General features: G+C 42.5%; 1 protein-coding gene across 1 annotated transcript in view; it reads right to left on the bottom strand.

The window, feature by feature from the left end:
- The window catches only part of si:rp71-17i16.5 (phosphatidylinositol 4,5-bisphosphate 3-kinase catalytic subunit gamma isoform), a 39,788-nt gene extending 37,464 nt beyond the window's left edge, over positions 1–2,324 (bottom strand). The window contains exons 1-2 of the mRNA XM_047359069.1: positions 2,300–2,324; positions 1,938–2,189 (exon numbers count right to left, since the gene is read on the bottom strand). Of these exons, the coding sequence (XP_047215025.1) occupies positions 1,938–2,183 (246 nt within the window). The 5' untranslated portion in view covers positions 2,184–2,189; positions 2,300–2,324. The remainder of the gene's footprint in view (positions 1–1,937; positions 2,190–2,299) is intronic.
- Positions 2,325–17,931: the final 15,607 nt, after the last annotated feature.

Raw genomic sequence — 17,931 nt, 5'->3', positions numbered from 1 at the left:
TGAAGATCTGCTCTGTGCTAAACAACCCTATTATGAATCTGGTGAAAAGGCAAAGAGACTGACTAACAGTGACTTGAAGCAACTGAGCACACAAAATACCATCCCATCCATTCTGAATAATAAAACCATAGTAGTTACAGGGAAGAGAGAAGTAGGTAATACCTTTCAGGAATCTTTACCAAGAACATCACTTCAAGACGAAAATTCTATTGAGCAAGTGTGTCTTCTCAGTTGTAAAAACTCTTTCTATTTCCCTAAATGATAGGGAACCACTGGAAAGGGACATTGCTTTCAAACTGGCACGGTTTTAACACAGACAGGCCAGTTTCCGATGCTTTGAGAGATTTCTGGAAATTGACACACAGCTACATTAAGGGAATCCCTTTTTGTCATCTACATCTTCTGTATGGTGTAATCCAAGGATAAAGATAGCAATGAAACTATTTTGCTGTACTAATGGACAGAAACAGGAATTTGATGGATATATTTGAAAATGGTCATATGGCAACATTCAACTATCTGAAACAAAACTTTAACCTGCCTTGATTGTGAAATCTGGTCCTGACCCAAATACCAGAATTGAAAAGCTAGCACTCAAAAAAACACAATTTTGCAGGTGTTTCCATTCAATAAGAAATGCAATTAGAATCACACTTGAATAAGTTTGTTCACACGATAACATCATCCTCGTACTACTTCTTATCATCTTCTTCATCTTTTTCAGCAGTAATAACATCTGGTTGTTGATCACGTGACTTGTGTGTTGCGAAAAAAGTGTTTCCATTGCAGTTTTACAGAATACAACAATTTCAATATGGCCAATGACCACCTCATCCTAATGCAAAAACTTTGTATTGAAAAACAGTAGTTTTTTCAGAAATTGCAGTGTTTCTATTTAGCAAATTTATTTTCATAATTAGAATTTGCGCAACTTAATGGTCAATTGAAACGCAGCTACTGCTACACATGTTGTATGAATCTGATATGGTTGAACGTCTGTAGGATAAGATTCTGTCCCTTGTAAATAAACTTTTCAATGCTTCCTTAACCAAGAAACCAGCTAAATATGCCATGCTAACAGGATGGAGAGTCATTATGAGACAATGGAAAACAACAGCACCATCATCCTTCGAGCACTGGATGGAACTGATGTGTAATATGGTATGATATGAAAAAATTACATCCAAACATTCAGGACGAACAGACTAATTCCTCAAAACATGGAGACTCTTTCTGGATTATATCAGCAAATCAGGATTTCTATTAACCCTGTTTAGCATGTGCTGCCTGTTTTAGTAGATGCAGCTGATGATTATGTACACTATATATGTATACACATAAATGTATGTATGTGTGTTATGGTTACCCCCACTTCTCTCTTTCAATGTACTGTCCAGAATAATAACAACCTGTTGGACATTTATACTGTAATACCTGCTTTAACTAGCAGAAAAAAGATATATGTGGGTTGGGGCGGGTTGTGGTGGGAGAGCAATGTTATGTGAGAATCTACACTGATTTGGACTCAAAAATATAAATAAAAAGGAAAAAAAATAATACTAAAAGACAAGAAAACCTGGAGTACATTTGAAAGAAGGCTTGCAAGCAAAATTTTAAGTAAATGAGATTGGTTTGAAACCATTACACTGTACTTTGTGTTCAGAGAGGGACATAAAACAATGTTTACTATCAGCAAAATCGGCAGAAAGTATGCTAGAGTTGAGCCAATAACAGCTCTTTCTACAAGTGTTGTGGGCAACGTAGTGAAGGCATTATTATTGCAGTTTTTTAAGCTGTTACTTCCAACACTAATGCTACCATGGTTGCATTTTAGACTATATATATATGACTTGTTTAAAAATCTATAGAAGCTCTTTGTTTCTGCTGCCAGTTATAATTTACCCAATGTCACAAGCCAGCTACAGTGAAGCACATACCTTCATACAGATGCGTAGCCTCAACTGGCAGATGGTGCACTGTGCAGGTAGGATGACAGAAACAGACTCATAATCCCTGTTGACACTGTTGTCTTCATCAGCAGGAATCTGCAGAGGACTAGTCCCAGGTCTAAACTCACAGATAAACTTCAGGTTGTTCTCAGAGCCACCATGAGTCCTTTTTTCAGTCAGAGAGTCCACAGAATACGGAGGAATTGTCCGATTTGGTAAACCTGCTGCAGCCATTGATACCTGAGAAAAACATAAGAAAATCAATAATATTCCGGAGTTAAAGTTAATAAAAAACAAAGTGTTCAAAATTATAGAGCGGCAGGAAAGCATAACATTTATAAGGATCTAACCTCACAACAGCTGTTGCTGAGTTCATAAGAGGTTCCACCTGTGTGATTGTGTAAGACTGTTCCGCTAATATATGGCTGCTTTTGGACTTCCTCATTCTTCAGCACAGAGGTAGATACTGACAAATCATTTACTGACATCAAAATAGTTTACTTCCTTGTTCTCCTTTAACAATTGGAATAAAAACTAAAGTAACGACTGTGACATTTTCCCTACTATTAATGCAGAACAGGCAAGATACACACTACTGTTCTATTGTCAAAAAGAGGAAAGTCAAAACTTCTGCATTTAAACTTTAAACTTTAAACAACACAGTTGTAAACAAACAGCAGTACTGTAAGATTTCCTGAAATAAAACGAAAACCTGTTTGAGCTGTTTGGCTCAATTCTTTGTGAAGGAATGTAGCTGCAACTTTGCTTCATCCGTTTTAAAAAAGATTACTGATTTTTGTAGTTCTTTCAATGAGAAGCATTTTTGGAAAATATAACAGACAAACTGTGTATATCTTGTACCACCCTGCACAGACATTCAGTTTTAATATTTATCCCAGCTTTTTTTAAGAACAGGCCTTCTTAAGGAAAAAATATGTTTTAATGATGCCCTGAATCCTGGTTTAGTCTTAACACACAGTACTGCTTCTGTGGTATCGTTCTAATCAGTTTTGTGTCTGACATGTAAAGAACTAGTTGTGTTAAATGAATTATATAAATAAAGTAGACCTTGGCCTTATGCTGACCTGTTCAGTTTCTGACTCACCTTAAAGGACTACAAGTTGCACATAGTTTCTCATCATGACAAAAGACCTGATTTAAGGGTGTTTTGCATTATAAACATTTTGTTCACCTTTTGGTTGTGGTTTAGCAGCATTTGCAGCCAAAGGAAATGCTTTCATGCTTGGAAAATATTTTTCTTGCAAGTCCCAGATATGTCCAAACTTAACAGTGTTGGAGAGCATTAGGAACGACTTTAGAGCAATGTTTTATTCGGATCTTTATTCTAGCAGTGTTAATCCACTACTTTAGCGGTTTTCTTCAGAGCAGTATGAGGTTTTGTTGTAGTATGCCTTTTAGCAAGGTCCTGCTGAAACATTAGTCCTTTAATCCTGGAGATGTTCTTTAGGTGATAGAAGGCCGACCTTGTTACTGTCTTTATGTGACTCTGAAGGTTCAGGTCTGAGTCCATCACTACACCCAGGTTTCAAGCCTGATTGGTGGTTTCTAGCTGTGTGCTAACTTTTAAATGCTCTTCCTTTGGTCCAAAGATTATTACTTCAGTTTTGTTTTGATTCAGCTGAAGAAAATGTTGGCACATCCATACATTGATTTCTTCTAAGCATTTACCCAGCGTTTGAATGTGTTTATAGTCACCTGGTGACATTGTAACGTATAGCTGTGTGTCGTCTGCATAGTTATGATAACTTACGTTGTTGTTTATTAAAATCTGAGTTAGGGGGAGCATGTAGATATTGAATAGGAGGGGCCCTAAGATGGACCCTTGGGGAACGCCTCATGTGATATTTGTGCTCTCTGATGTAAAGTTACCTACTGACACAAAAAAGTCCCTGTCCTTCAAGTAGGATTTAAACCAGTTGAGTGCTGTACCAGAAAGGCCGACCCAGTTTTCCAGGCACTCTAATAAAATAGAGTGATCAACAGTGTGGCGCAGTTGGTAGCACTGTTGTCTTGCAGCAAGAAGGTCCTGGGTTCGATTCCCGACCGGGGGTCTTTCTGCATGGAGTTTGCATGTTCTCCCCGTGCATGCGTGGGTTCTCACCAGGTACTCCGGCTTCCTCCCACAGTCCAAAGACATGCCTGTTAGGTTAATTGGTCACTCTAAATTGCCCTTAGGTGTATGAATGAGTGTGTGCATGGTTGTTTGTGTGTTGCCCTGTGATGGACTGGCGACTTGTCCAGGGTGTACCCTGCCTCTCGCCCATAGACTGCTGGAGATAGGCACCAGCTCCCCTGCGACCCACTATGGAATAAGCGGTAGAAAATGACTGACAGTGTTGAATGCTGCACTAAGGTCCAATAATACCAGCACTGTGGTTCTTCCACAGTCTGCATTTACACAGATGTCATTGAACACCTTGACAAGAGCAGTCTCTGTACTGTGCTGAGCACGGAAACCTGACTGGAAGACATCGAAGCGGTTGGTCGTTGTTTAACTGCTGAAACACAGCTTAAAACACAGTTACTGGAGGGTTTGTTAACCTGTCGACCGTGGCAAATAATGCACGAACATTGTTAATGTTTTTGCTGATGATCTCAGAAAAGAAAGATTCCCTTGCATTTTTCAGTTGTAGGTCATATCTGTATAGTCTCTCTTTATAGATAATATAGTGAACCTGGAGTCCAGTCTTTCGCCACCTGCGTTCAGCTTTTCGACACTCCTTTTTTTCACTTCTGACTGGTGGAGCACTTCTCCATGGAGACATTTTCTTCCCAGAAACGACTTTCAGTTTAATTGGAGCAATTGAATCAATGATGTCCGAGATTTAAGAATGAAAGTTATCTACCAGCTCATCTACAGTGTTACAGGGCAAAGTGGAGGTAGAAGAGTAAATCTGGTTAAAGGTTTCAGCAGCACCGTCCTTAAAGATGCGTTTTCTTATCATGTCTCATGTATCATGTGAAGGGCTAGGTTGACTGCATCGTCTACAGACCTGTTGGCTCTGTAGGCAAACTGCAGGAGGTCCAGGAGGGGGTCGGTGATGTCTTTTAGGTGTGAGAGCACAAGGCGCTCAAAGGACTTCATCACCACAGAGGTTAGGGCGACGGGTCTGAAGTCATTAAGCCCTGTGGTCCTTGGCTTCTTGGGCACAGGGACGATGGTGGAGGACTTGAAGCAGGCTGGCACATGACATGTCTCCAGTGAGGTGTTAAAAATGTCTGAAGACTGGAGACAGCTGATCAGCGCAGTGCTTCAGGCTGGCTGGTGAGACAGAATCCGGTCCAGCAGTTTTCCGGGGGTTCTGTCTCCTGAAGAGTTTGTTGACGTCCCTCTCCTGGATGGAAAGAGCGTCCCCAGCGTGGGTAGGGGGCTGGTGGGGGGGAACTTCAGGGTGGGGGTTGGAGGTGCCAAGGCCCCTCTTGAGGTTGGGGAGGTGGGGGTGGTGAATTGTGGCTGCAGCTGTTGGGGGGTGTCGTGGGGGATGGTTGCAGGACTGTCCCTTAGTCTTTCAAAGCGGCAGTAGAACTCGTTCAGGTCGTTGGTGAGTCGTCGGTCATTGATGGAGTGGGGGGCTTTCGGCTTGGTGGGTGATCTGCCTGAGCCCTTTCCAGACAGACGCAGAGTCGTTGGCTGAGAACTTGTTTTGGAGCTTCTCAGATTACAGTCGTTTGGCCTCTTTCACTGCCTTGCCAAACTTGTACTTCGCCCCTCTGTATATGTCTTTGTCCCCACTCCTGAAGGCCTCTTCCTTATCCAGTCTTAACCTTCTGAGTTTGGCTGTGAACCAGGGCTTGTCGTTGTTGTAACTCACCCTGGTGCATGATGGTACACAGCTGTCCTCGCAGAAGCTGATGTAGGAAGTCACAGCCTCTGTGTACTCGTCCAGACTGTTGGTAGTAGTCCTGAACACATCCCAGTCTGTACAGCCTGAACACGCCCGGAGATTCTCCACAGCCTCACTGCTCCACTTCCTTGTCGTCCTCACAACAGGTTTGCAGAGCTTTAGTTTATGCCTGTATGCAGGAATCAGGTGGACCATGATGTGGTCGGATTGGCCCAGTGCAGCACATGGGACGGCGTGATAAGCTTCTCTGATGGTAGTGTAACAGTGATCCAGAATGTTGTCCTCTCTGGTCGGACATGTCCTTACCTGAGCATAACTTATGTTGCCTAGCAACTGCAAAAGGGTGAAACATGGAGATGTGAAACTGTAAAGAAGGTTAAGCCTGCTGTCTCCACTGTAAAGGAGACAGTAGGAACGTAGACCGACAGGTAAACTGAGAGCTTCACTTTCCTGCTCAGCTCTCTCTTCACCACAACGCACAGGGACAGCACCCCCATTACTGCGGCAACCGCACCAATCTGTCTGTCGATCTCCGCTCCATTCTCCCCTCACTTCTGGACAAGACCCCAAGCTACTTGAACTCCTCCACTTGAGGCAAGAATTCCCCTTCAACCTGAAGAAGACAAGTCATCCCTTTCCAGTCGGGAGCCATGGGCTCAGCCTTGGAGGAGCTGAACTTCATCACGGCCGGGACTAAAACCACACTGCTCCTCCTGAAGCCGAGGTTCGACTATCGACCGGACTCTCCTCTCCAATACCCTGGCGTAGGCCTTACCAGGGAGGCTGAGGAGTGTGATCCCCTATAGTTGGAACACACCCTCCAGTCACCCTTCTTATGAAGGGGGACCACCACCCTAGTCTGCCAGTCCAGAGGCACTGTCCCCGACCACCATGCAATGTTGAAGAGGTGTGTCAACCATGACAGCCCCAGAACATCCAGAGACTTGAGGTACTCAGGGCAGATCTCATCCACCCCCGAAGCCCCGCCACTGTGGAGGTTTTTAACCACCTCGATGACTTCACCCCAGGTGATGAAAATCCAATCCAATCTAAAGTCCCCAGCCTCTGCTTCCACTAGGGAATGCATAACTGCAGGATTGAGGAGATCTTTGAAGTATTCTTTCCACCATCCAATAATGTCACCAGTCGAAAGCAGCACTGCTTCCCCCTCCTGAGGCACCGGACGGTTTGCCAAAATCACTTCGAGGCCAACTTCGAGGCCAACCGGTAGTCCTTCTCCATCGCCTCAACTCCTCCCAAGCCTGAGTTTTTGTCTCTGCCACAGCCCGGGCCATGGCACGCTTGGCCTCACGGTACCCGTCAGCAGCCTCAGGAGCTCCACAAGCCAACCACAGTTGATAGGACTCCTTCTTCAGCTTGACAGCATCAGTTACTGCCTGTGTCCTCCACCGGGTTCGGGCATTGCCGTCGCGACCGGCACCGCAGACCTTACAGCCACAGCTACGGCCAGCAGCATTGACAATAGATGCGGACAACATGGTCCACTCGGACTCTATGTCTCCAACATCCCCCGGAATCTGGTCAAAGCTCTCCCGGAGGTGGGAGTTGAATACATCCCTGGCCGAGCGCTCTGCCAGACATTCCCAGCAGACCCTCACTATGCGCTCTGTCCAGCTTTCTCCTCTTCAAGCGGATCCAACTCAGCACCAGGTGGTGATCAGGAGATAGCTCAGCCCCTCTCTTCACCTGAGTGTCCAAAATATCCCCACTCCATCACACTACCACTCATGTAGGGCATTGGGGTGCAGGTGCGTCATTGGCGTGCCGCAAGGGTATTCCATCTCTGCGGTCTCATGGCAGCCTGGGCCCCAATTTTATTGTACAACTCATTTATTACATTTTCATGGCATTCACATGTAGGGCCTTGGATGTGAGCGTGGTCAATGGCATCAAGAGAGAAGGTATTTTATTACCCTAACCTCTGGTGCATGCGCTCACCTCTAAGGGTTAAGTTGCATGTAGACATTGAGGGTTCTGGGTGGGGGGCGGTTCGTGGCAGACCCTCTTCCCCACCTGTTTTTCTTTTTAAATGCACACTACAACAACACGCATCAACACCGCTTTTCGGGGATGAAGCAGACCTGAGGGGTTGTGCCCATGTGCTGTTGGGTTTCGGGGACATGTGTTCGATGTCTGTGTCCTGGTTGCGGGTGGCCCTGTGGGGAAATTCATGTCGGGATTCATTAGGGGCTCATAGGGTTGGGATTAGAATTCATTGGATGGTTGGGACTATTTTATTCTGTTTTATTCTGCTCTGGTTGGTGGGCTGATTTGGACCATGTAGATCCCTCCTTTGTACATGGCCCCCTCTCCGGATGAGGATGGAGGTCGTTGGGGACCACGGGGGTCAGGGTCCGGGCAGGGGTCGCTCAGTTTCAGGCACGAGCCTGGCCTAACCTGGATCAGGTTCGGGTGCTGGGGCGGCCTGCCTGTCTCCACCTCTGGAGGGAAGGGGACCACCTCCTGGGTCAGGGGGCTGGTTGTCCCTATGGGGTATCAGCACCTGGACCTGGGAGTACAGAGTATGTATGGGGAGTGTGAGTGAGTGTACAACGTCCATTGTCTTTTTGTTGAGTGTGTGGGTGTGAGTGTTTTTATGTGTACGCATGAGGGTGGGAAAGCATGATTGTGACTGTGTGTGTGCCTGTTTTTTGTGTCGGGTTGGGTCTTGGGCTGCTCCCTCTCCTGGATCAAGTTAGGCCCCCCATCAAATGGGGGGCCTATTTTCTCCCCACCACACTACCTGCCGGTGGTTGGTGTCTCGGCCTGCCAGTGTTCTTGTGGTTTTCTGTATCCAGGGCTGGGGGCTTTGGTGTGTGCTGGCTCACTCCTGGTGGCTGCTTGCCGGGGCCTGGACCCCTGGGCTCTGTCGGGCCTCTGCTTTGGGAGTGATATATCCCGGGGTCTTGGGTCTCTCGGTCCATGGTTGGATCTGCTCGGGCGTAGACGGCTGCCGGCAGGGCCTGTGGGTTCGTCGCTGCAGCTCCCTGGGGCTTCTGCACTGTGGCTGCTGGGTGGTTCCCCTGGGACTCTCCCCTTCTCTTCTCTGGGGGGTTGCTGCAGTCCCAGCGATGGTTCTCCTGGGGTTCCTGTGCTCTGAGGGGCCTTTGGACGTCTGTGGCTTGGATCTCCTCCGTATCTGTCCCGGGTCCAGGGGGGCAGGTCTGTGGCTTCTCATACTCACTATTGCATATATTTATGGAGAAACCTTGTATACACAAGCGCGTTCACACTCAGACCCACAGGAGTTTAGATTCAGGTGTTAACAGATACACAGATGTTCTATACTGAGCCGCATTTACCACTAAATACATCTTGCATTGATAAGTACCATGCATTTTTCGGTAAAAAAGCTGGTAATATGAACCTTTCTGTGCAGGGGTAGAAGCAAGCAGGGTGTTGTCTTGTATTCTCTTCATCCTTGTTTCTTTCCTCCATTCTATTCTCCTTCTCTCTCTCTTTCAAGTCAGGTACATATATTCCAATTAATCCTAACTATCAAACAGTGCGGTCAGATTCAGTTTATTATTCAAATTGGTTAAAAGGTTTTCTGTCTAAGGAAACCCAGGAGATTGCATCGAATCAGGGACTTGCAGCATTCCCTCCTCCTAGATGAGGATGTATTGACAGCGGACAGTCGCTTGCATTGACTTTGCAGCAATCCCTCATACTGAGCATGCATGTAGTGACAGTGGAGAGGAAAACTCCCTTTTAACATGAGGAAACCTCCAGCAGAACCAGGCTCAGTGTGGGTGGCCCTCTGCCACGACCGCCTAGGGTTTGTGAGAACAGAGCAGAGACACAAAAAAAACACAGAAGCACCTATCCAGGAGAATTTTCTATGGGAAAGAAAAGTAAAACATCAATGGTAGTAGTTCCTTTTGTGGCTTTATCTTGGAGAGAAAGACAGGAAAGCAGATGAACTCTGAGCCAGTTTTTAAGTCTAGAGTATGACAGGGAGCACATACAGTTCGTCACAGTAGAAACTTAGCCATGTCTAAGATAGACAGGGTTAAACACAAAAAGACAGGGCCAAATAAATATTTTGTAGAAGGTGAGTATTACGTTGTTGGCAGCAGCAGCTTGGCCGATGCCCCCACTCCAGGAAGGTGCCACAGCTAAACACAGAGCCAGGTCAGATGTAGCTCCTAGGAAGATAAACCTACAATTTGACATAAAGTTATGTGCATTGGGTTGATTGTGGTACATACTGTAACAGGATCGATTAATTGCAGCAGCCACACTTAGATTCAGGGTTCAACACCTGCTATTAAACACTCTATCAGATAAACACCAGAATGGTGACACATAGTCTATTGATAAACACTGAGGGAGTGTATATCCATTTAAGAGAAAGTGATTGTAAATAGAGGTGATGCTTCTGGGGAAAAGTTGGTAACCATCTCAATTAGGTTCCACTTAGGTCACACATTCACTCAACAGCTATCAGAAGCAGCGATCCTTTATATTTCAGGTGAACTTTAGATGTCGGCAAAATAAATATAAGTACATTTCTATAAAGCAAACATTTTTATCGAACTGAAGCCACATTCATTTTAAAAGCTTCTGCCTTTTGGGTCAAATGCATAGGTTTAATTTATGTATTTGGCTAAATCTGTGCTTTTTTATATTTACCAGTTATATTTCTATTTGTGTCATACCTGCTTGTGTTTTGAGTTCTTGAGTTTGTGTTTTGTTATTTTACCAGGTCTAGTCCGTTGTTTTCTGTCTCCCTGCACCACAAGCCCACACCTGTTGTGTGTTTTCCCCTGATTGTCTGGTCACGCGTGTCATTGGTTCCACCTGCTGTCCAGTTTTGTATATAAGCCTTTTTGTTTCCTTTGTCCCCCGCTGGTTCCTTATGTGTTGTTTGCATTTTGTGGCTCACCTGGTACCCTGTCCGTGTCCAGCCATGAGCAATAAAGGGTCGTCTTACCTGCAAACTTCAAGCTTCAGGAGTTCTTCCCCGCATATTGGTCCAACAGAAACCCACATTATGACAATTTCTGGATATTTGTAGCAAGGGGGATGTAAAATTAGACATTTTTCTTAATAAAACAGTTGGGAGAACAGAGTTAGAAGGGCCGCTGCGGCCAAAACATCTGTAATTTATAGTTCCTTCAACACCAGCTGATCTCACTTTGAACTTTTCATTAAACTTGAGAGCTCTGACTTAGGCAATCCTGTCCAAAGATGGGTGAGTTGTTAAATTCATAAATAATTATGCTTGGCTTTATTCTAAAGTTAGGTGAATATGTTTTGTACATTTAGCAATTGTTACAGAATAAAAAAACATTTTATGTCAGCAAAGCACCAAGCCTCCACTTCCAGGTTTGGATCGTGCTAAATAATGCGAGGTTTTGGGACAACTGGCAGTAAAAATCTAGATGAATGCATTTAATCAGCACTACATGCAGATGATGGGGCCACATGGTTGAGGGGAAGGAATGCTTTGCATGTAGTAAGAAACATAAAGAGAGCACTTGATAAAATAGAGAAATGGTCATATGAATGGGGCTTGAAATTATCAGTGAGTAAATCCTGCTACATGATTTTCACAAAAGAAAGACTAATATAGGAAAAAATAACATATGAGCCTTTAAAAAGTGTAACAGAATTCAAATATCTTGGATTATGGCTAGATAGTTCATACACATGGAAAACGCATATGAAGCAGTTAGAAACAAAATGCAAGAAAGTAATAAACCTCACGAAAGCCGTGGCTGGGCGTGATTGGGGGGCTGATAAGTAGTCGCTATTGAATATTTACAGCACTCTTATAAGATCAGCATTAGACTATGGATGTATGGTATATGGAGCAGCAGCAAAGTCAACATTACAATTAGCAGATAAATTACAATAATAGGCATTACGAGTATGTACTGGAGCAACTAAGACCACCACCATCAATGCTATTTTAGTAAAGTCTGGAGAGGCTCCTTTAGAAATAAGAAGAATCAAAATATCACTTTCTTACTAGATAAGACTTCAAAGTAGTGGACAAGAAAACCCAGCAACAAAGGAATAGGCAAAAACGTATGAGTTAGATGACAAGAAATTCTCTACTAATAATCCAATTAAGGCTGTGCCACCATGGTTGTATCCAGAAACAAAAGTGGACACAAAGTTTTTGAAATGAAAACAGAATGGAAATTTGGTGAAGTTGGGGTTAAACCAGCATGTGTATCAGACATTATTACAGTTATTTGAAGATTTATACAGATGGTTCTAAAAATTCAAAGCGAAATGGGGGAATAGGGATATTCATTACAGAGTTTCAAATACGTATATGTAAAAAATTAATGGATCTAATGTCAGTATACACTGCAGAAATGGTAGCAATAATTATCAGTTTACAATGGGTGGAGGACATTAGACTGGACAGGGTGGTGATATGCACAGACTCAAAAGCAGTGGTAGAAAGTATTCAGTCAAAAGAAAACCATAGAAAAGATCTTGTTCTAGAAATCCATCAGAGTTTATTCAGGTTTGTGGAATAGATATTCAGTTTTGTAGGGTACCAGAACATGAAGGGGTGAGAGGAAATGAAACAGCAGATAAACATGCTAAAAAGGCTTTGGGGAAGAAGATAAGGGTTGAGGTTCCATTTGGGAAAGGGGAAGGCAAATCAATAATTCAAAAGAAAGAAACAGAAATTTAGCAAAAAAGATGGACTGAGGGTTGTGGACAAAAAGAAAATGTGGATCATGTTTAAGCCCTTTCTACATATTCGACAGAACATTCCTAAGGAAAAAAAAATTAAAATCAATCTATCTATCTATCTATCTATCTATCTATCTATCTATCTATCTATCTATCTATCTATCTATCTATCTATCTATCTATCTATCTATCTATCTATCTATCTATCTATCTATCTATCTATCTATCTATCTATCTATCTATCTATCTATCTATCTATCTATCTATCTATCTATCTATCTATCTATCTATCTATCTATCTATCTATCTATCTATCTATCTATCTATCTATCTATCTATCTATCTATTTCTTGTTGGAATTATTTAAAATACTTAATAGGGTCTGAATTGCTATGCTCAAGTTATGTTTAATAATGTGTGAAATAAAATGTATTGTGACTTAGTGGCCTGCCTAAGCAGTCCTCTGTGTGTGTTTGACTTAGATAAAATTTGCCCGGCAACAGTGAAGATATATCAGACAGTTCAACTGACATCAGATAAAGTGTATGTTTTTTCTTTGCATGTACACGCCTTGCTTTTGCATAAAAATTGCTGACGCTGGAGAGGAGACCAGAAGCGTTCGTGGTGAGCAGCAAAGGAGCTGCAGTGTTTCTCTCTGGCCGGCCAGAAAAACTTGACTGCGCAGTCTTTGTGTTTTTACTTTTACTATAAAGTATAGGATAGTTTTTCCAAAACAAACGAGCACGCAGGAGTTCTAGGTAACAACCCCAACAATTTGGTGACCCCGACGTGATTTGGGAAAAGCAGAGTAATTCGGATAAAACAGAGATCCACCAACGGACATCTGACACCCGGTACCCATCTAAACTACAAAATAAGGTAAGCAGAACCTGTTTAATCAAACTCTGCTTTTGGCATTTTTCGATAGGCCTAAATTAAATGGTGTCTTATATCCAAGTAAGTGGAAAACTGCTAAATTTATTAATAAGAGGAAATGTAAGAAAACGTGAACGAGGTCAATAATAACAATAATGTTCTAAAAGAGGTTGAAGATTTTTTCCTGAGTTTGGCAACTCCACATGTTTTTTGACGAAAATTCATGATTGTGCTGGGTTTGAGGCCCGTACTCTGGGAAGCTACGAATGCTGTGTGAAATATAAGTCAAGATTATATGCTGAGACCAGGCAAAAACAACAGGGTGTTTTATGCAAGTTCTGCCTCGATAAAACCAGATTACAGATGTAATAATACATAAAGCACATACTATAAGTCTTGTGAAGCAATGAATTACTGTGAACAGATCATATGAATCTGTGAGACCAGTAATAGTGAGAGCATGACTGTGAGTTATAAATGACATTTATACCAAGACCAGCATGAGAAAACTATGAGCTGAAAATAGGATGATTCAGCAAGACTAGTCATAACTGGACGGCATTTAGTGCATTCCAGAAAAAATAGAAGTTGCACAAAACACAAACACATAAAAATACATGAGCTGTTCACGGAAAATATAATCTGTGATACAGACGTTGTCACTCCTCCTGACAACGTCTGTATCACAGACGTTGTCAGGAGGAGTGAGTGAGAAATAGTTTGAGTGGAGAGACGCGCTGGTCTCAGCAACTCTCATCGCAGGTGACCGAATGCAGTTATCTGTCTGGCAAACCTCGTGGTGTTAACAAGGACAGATGATTGATTGCTGTTTTGTATGAATGACTGAAACACTTGTGATGTCTTGAGAATTGATTAGAATAATTCTCAATTAGACCGGAAGCTCGGGACATAGCGTGCCATACGTTCCGGTTGGCCACAAGTGTGTGAAAGATGGACGGAGAGTTTGACAGGGAGATTGATGACTCAGGTGCAGAGGCACCAATTTGGAAAACATTTAAGGAACAGGTGCATGTTGTAAGACAGCTGGTACAGCAGACTGAGGAGCAGTCCAGACGGATGTCCAATCCTGCCACCAGGGCTCACTACAGCAGCCTTGGAAGAAGCCCATGGCATGGGGCATGTAGGGACCACACAAATGATAAAAAATCTCGAACACTGGTGGCATCCTTATTTAAAACCAATGGCAGTGCATTGGATAAACTCATGTGAAATTTGCAAACAGTTCAATGTCAAACCTACCCTGAAGCCAGCGCCAGGGAAATTCCCAGTGGATCCTATTGCAGGGAAAGAGATCATCATTGACTATACAGATATGACTGGAAGAGTGAATGGGTTCAGATATCTGTTGGTATGTGTGGATGCATTTACAGGCTGGCCAGAAGCCTGGCCCACAAAGAAAGAAGACAGCAAGTCTATAGTAAAGTGTTTGATAAATCATTACATTCCCAGACATGGTTTTCCCGCCAAGATAAGATCAGACAATGGCACCCACTTTAAAAACGAGGAGCTCAGAGAAGTGGAAAGGTTTTTGGGGCTCAAACATTCCTTTGGGCCGGTGTATCATCCACAGTCCCAGGGAAAGGTGGAAAGAATGAACCGAACACTCAAAACCAAATTGGCTAAAATCTGTGCACAGACCAAAATGAATTGGGTCACAGCCTTCCCATTAGCCCTGCGATGGACTGGCGACCTGTCCAGGGTGTACCCTGCCTCTCGCCTATAGACTGCTGGAGATAGGCACCAGCTCCCCCGCGACCCACTATGGAATAAGCAGTAGAAAATGATGACCTTCCCATTAGCCTTGATGTCTGTAAGAAGCTCTGTGAATCAGAGGCATGGTCTGACTCCACATGAACTGCAGACAGGGAGACCATTTCCAGGTCCCCAAACCAGGCTACCTTTTGTAAATGAATGTGAACAGTCTATGTCTCATCGTGATTATTACAGATCTCTCCACAGTCTTGTTGCAGCATTCTCCAAACAGATTCCAGCGGAACCAGAGACCAGAGCCGGCACCACCACATCGGAAGCTGAGTGGGTCCTGCTGAAGGTGATCAAAAGGAAGTGGTCAGAACCCAGGTGGACCGGTCCATTCCAGGTCACAGAAAGAACCTCACACGCGGTGAGACTCAAGGGTAAAGGTGAAACCTGGTACCACTGGAGTCAGTGTGCTACAACAGAAGCTCCACAGAGATCCCTCGCTGAGGTCCAGGAAAACCTAAGAGAAAACACCGGGAAGGAAGATCAAATTTCTCACACAACAGAAGGGGCAGAATAATCCCCAGGTGTGAGAACGCAAGGCTCCAGGTCAGTCTACACCTGGGAGCTGAAGAGGAGAAAGAACATCAGGAGAAGAGGCGGTAGTGATTGAGTTTCCCTCTCACTGAAAGTGGTAGAGTTTTCCCTCCCACTTGTAAAATACTGAATAAATAAAATAAAAAAACTGAACTAAAACTTTTGTATCTCTATTAATTTCTTTTTTACAGGTATCAAATATTATATAATATAAGTATTACCAGGAATAATCATGAGGAGCAGGAAGGCATGCTGAAGATTTAAAGTTGCTTAAAATATAATCTGCGGGCATTTTAGGGTGAAGTCTTATTGAGTCTTCAAAAGGGGGTAATGTTGGAAACATTTAAAATACTTAATAGGGTCTGAATTGCTATGCTCAAGTTATGTTTAATAATGTGTGAAATAAAATGTATTGTGTAACTTAGTGGCCTGGCCAACAGGCCTCTGTGTGTGTTTGACTTAGATATAATTTGCCCGGCAACAGTGAAGATATATCAGACAGTTCAACTGACATCTGATAAAGTGTATGTTTTTTCTTTGCATGTACACGCCTTGCTTTTGAATAAAAACTGCTGAAGCTGGAGAGGAGACCAGAAGCGTTCGTGGTGAGCAGCAAAGGGGCTGCAGTGTTTCTCTCTGGCGGCCAGAAAAACTTGACTGCGCAGTCTTTGTGTTTTTATTTTTACTATAAAGTATAGGATAGTTTTTCCAAAACAAACGAGCACACAGGAGTTCTAGGTAACAACTCCAACACTATCTATCTATCTATCTATCTATCTATCTATCTATCTACTATCTATCTATCTATCTATCTATCTATCTATCTATCTATCTATCTATCTATCTATCTATCTATCTATCTATCTATCTATCTATCTATCTATCTATCTATCTATCTATCTATCTATCTATCTATCTATCTATCTATCTATCTATCTATCTATCTAGCTATCTATCTATCTATCTATCTATCATCTATCTATCTATCTATCTATCTATCTATCTATCTATCTATCTATCTATCTATCTATCTATCTATCTATCTATCTATCTATCTATCTATCTATCTATCTATCTATCTATCTATCTATCTATCTATCTATCTATCTATCTATCTATCTATCTATCTATCTATCTATCTATCTATCTATCGATCTATCGATCTATCTATCTATCTGTCTGTCTGTCTGTCTGTCTGTCTGTCTGTCTGTCTGTCTGTCTGTCTGTCTGTCTGTCTATCTATCTATCTATCTATCTATCTATCTATCTATCTATCTATCTATCTATCTATCTAACATTGTTGTTCAACAAGTTAAGATTAAACATCTGATATAAAACAAATGAAAATCCTTTTATATAATCTCTTTAACTTGAACATAATTCTTAGGCATTTTATTCTTTTCAGCTCAAATTAAACATAAAGATAACTGTTGCCATCAAAGTGAATAAGTCATTTAAATAAACACAAAACCTTTTGAATAAGACCCCAATAAACAGACATTTAAACCTAAAAAAATCAGCAACAGAAATAATGTTCAAGCTCACTATACCAGTTTTTACTTTGTTTTCATCATTAACTGAGCTTTAATAAGACACCTGAGATAAGCTTTGATAGATTGACAGGATGGAAGCATCTGTTACTTTTCTTTCTCCCAGTAGCGTAGCGTCATCCAGTTGAACAGCAATGACACCCCTGCTGTAGTCTTTCACGCCTGTATTTGTTTTATTGTGCCCTTTTTGCTCTTTTTGCTCTGGTTGATAAAAACTTGGTGTATTTTGCACCTGGGTCCTAATAAAGCATCACACATCCAAGAATTATCCCTACTAACTGATGATATTTATCCCTCATCTTGGAAATAAAATATTAAATGTTTCCATGTCCCCCTTCAATGCGCTGACGTACCACTAGGGATATGAGTAAACCCGGTTGGGAATCACTGATCTATATACTTTAATCAATTCTAAAATGTATTAATTGTCATTAGTTAATATATACTAACATGGTTTAAATAATCAAAGTTGTAAAACAAACAAGATTCTGTTCAAATTTATGTGAATGGTTTTCATATAAATTATGTGAACTGAAATCGGGAAACCGGAAACGATGTCCTGCACTTCCGCTGGAAGCCAGCACTCCAGCCGCATGTGATGGTAAGCAATCCGAGACATACTCCTACTGGTACTCGTCTTCCGCTTCATCTGGGACCGGGTTACTGGGGCAGCAGAGTCAGTGAGACACC

The sequence above is a fragment of the Girardinichthys multiradiatus genome, chromosome 1 (assembly GCF_021462225.1).
Source record: "Girardinichthys multiradiatus isolate DD_20200921_A chromosome 1, DD_fGirMul_XY1, whole genome shotgun sequence".
NCBI lineage: Eukaryota > Metazoa > Chordata > Actinopteri > Cyprinodontiformes > Goodeidae > Girardinichthys > Girardinichthys multiradiatus.
This window is presented reverse-complemented; position numbering and strand designations above follow the sequence as displayed.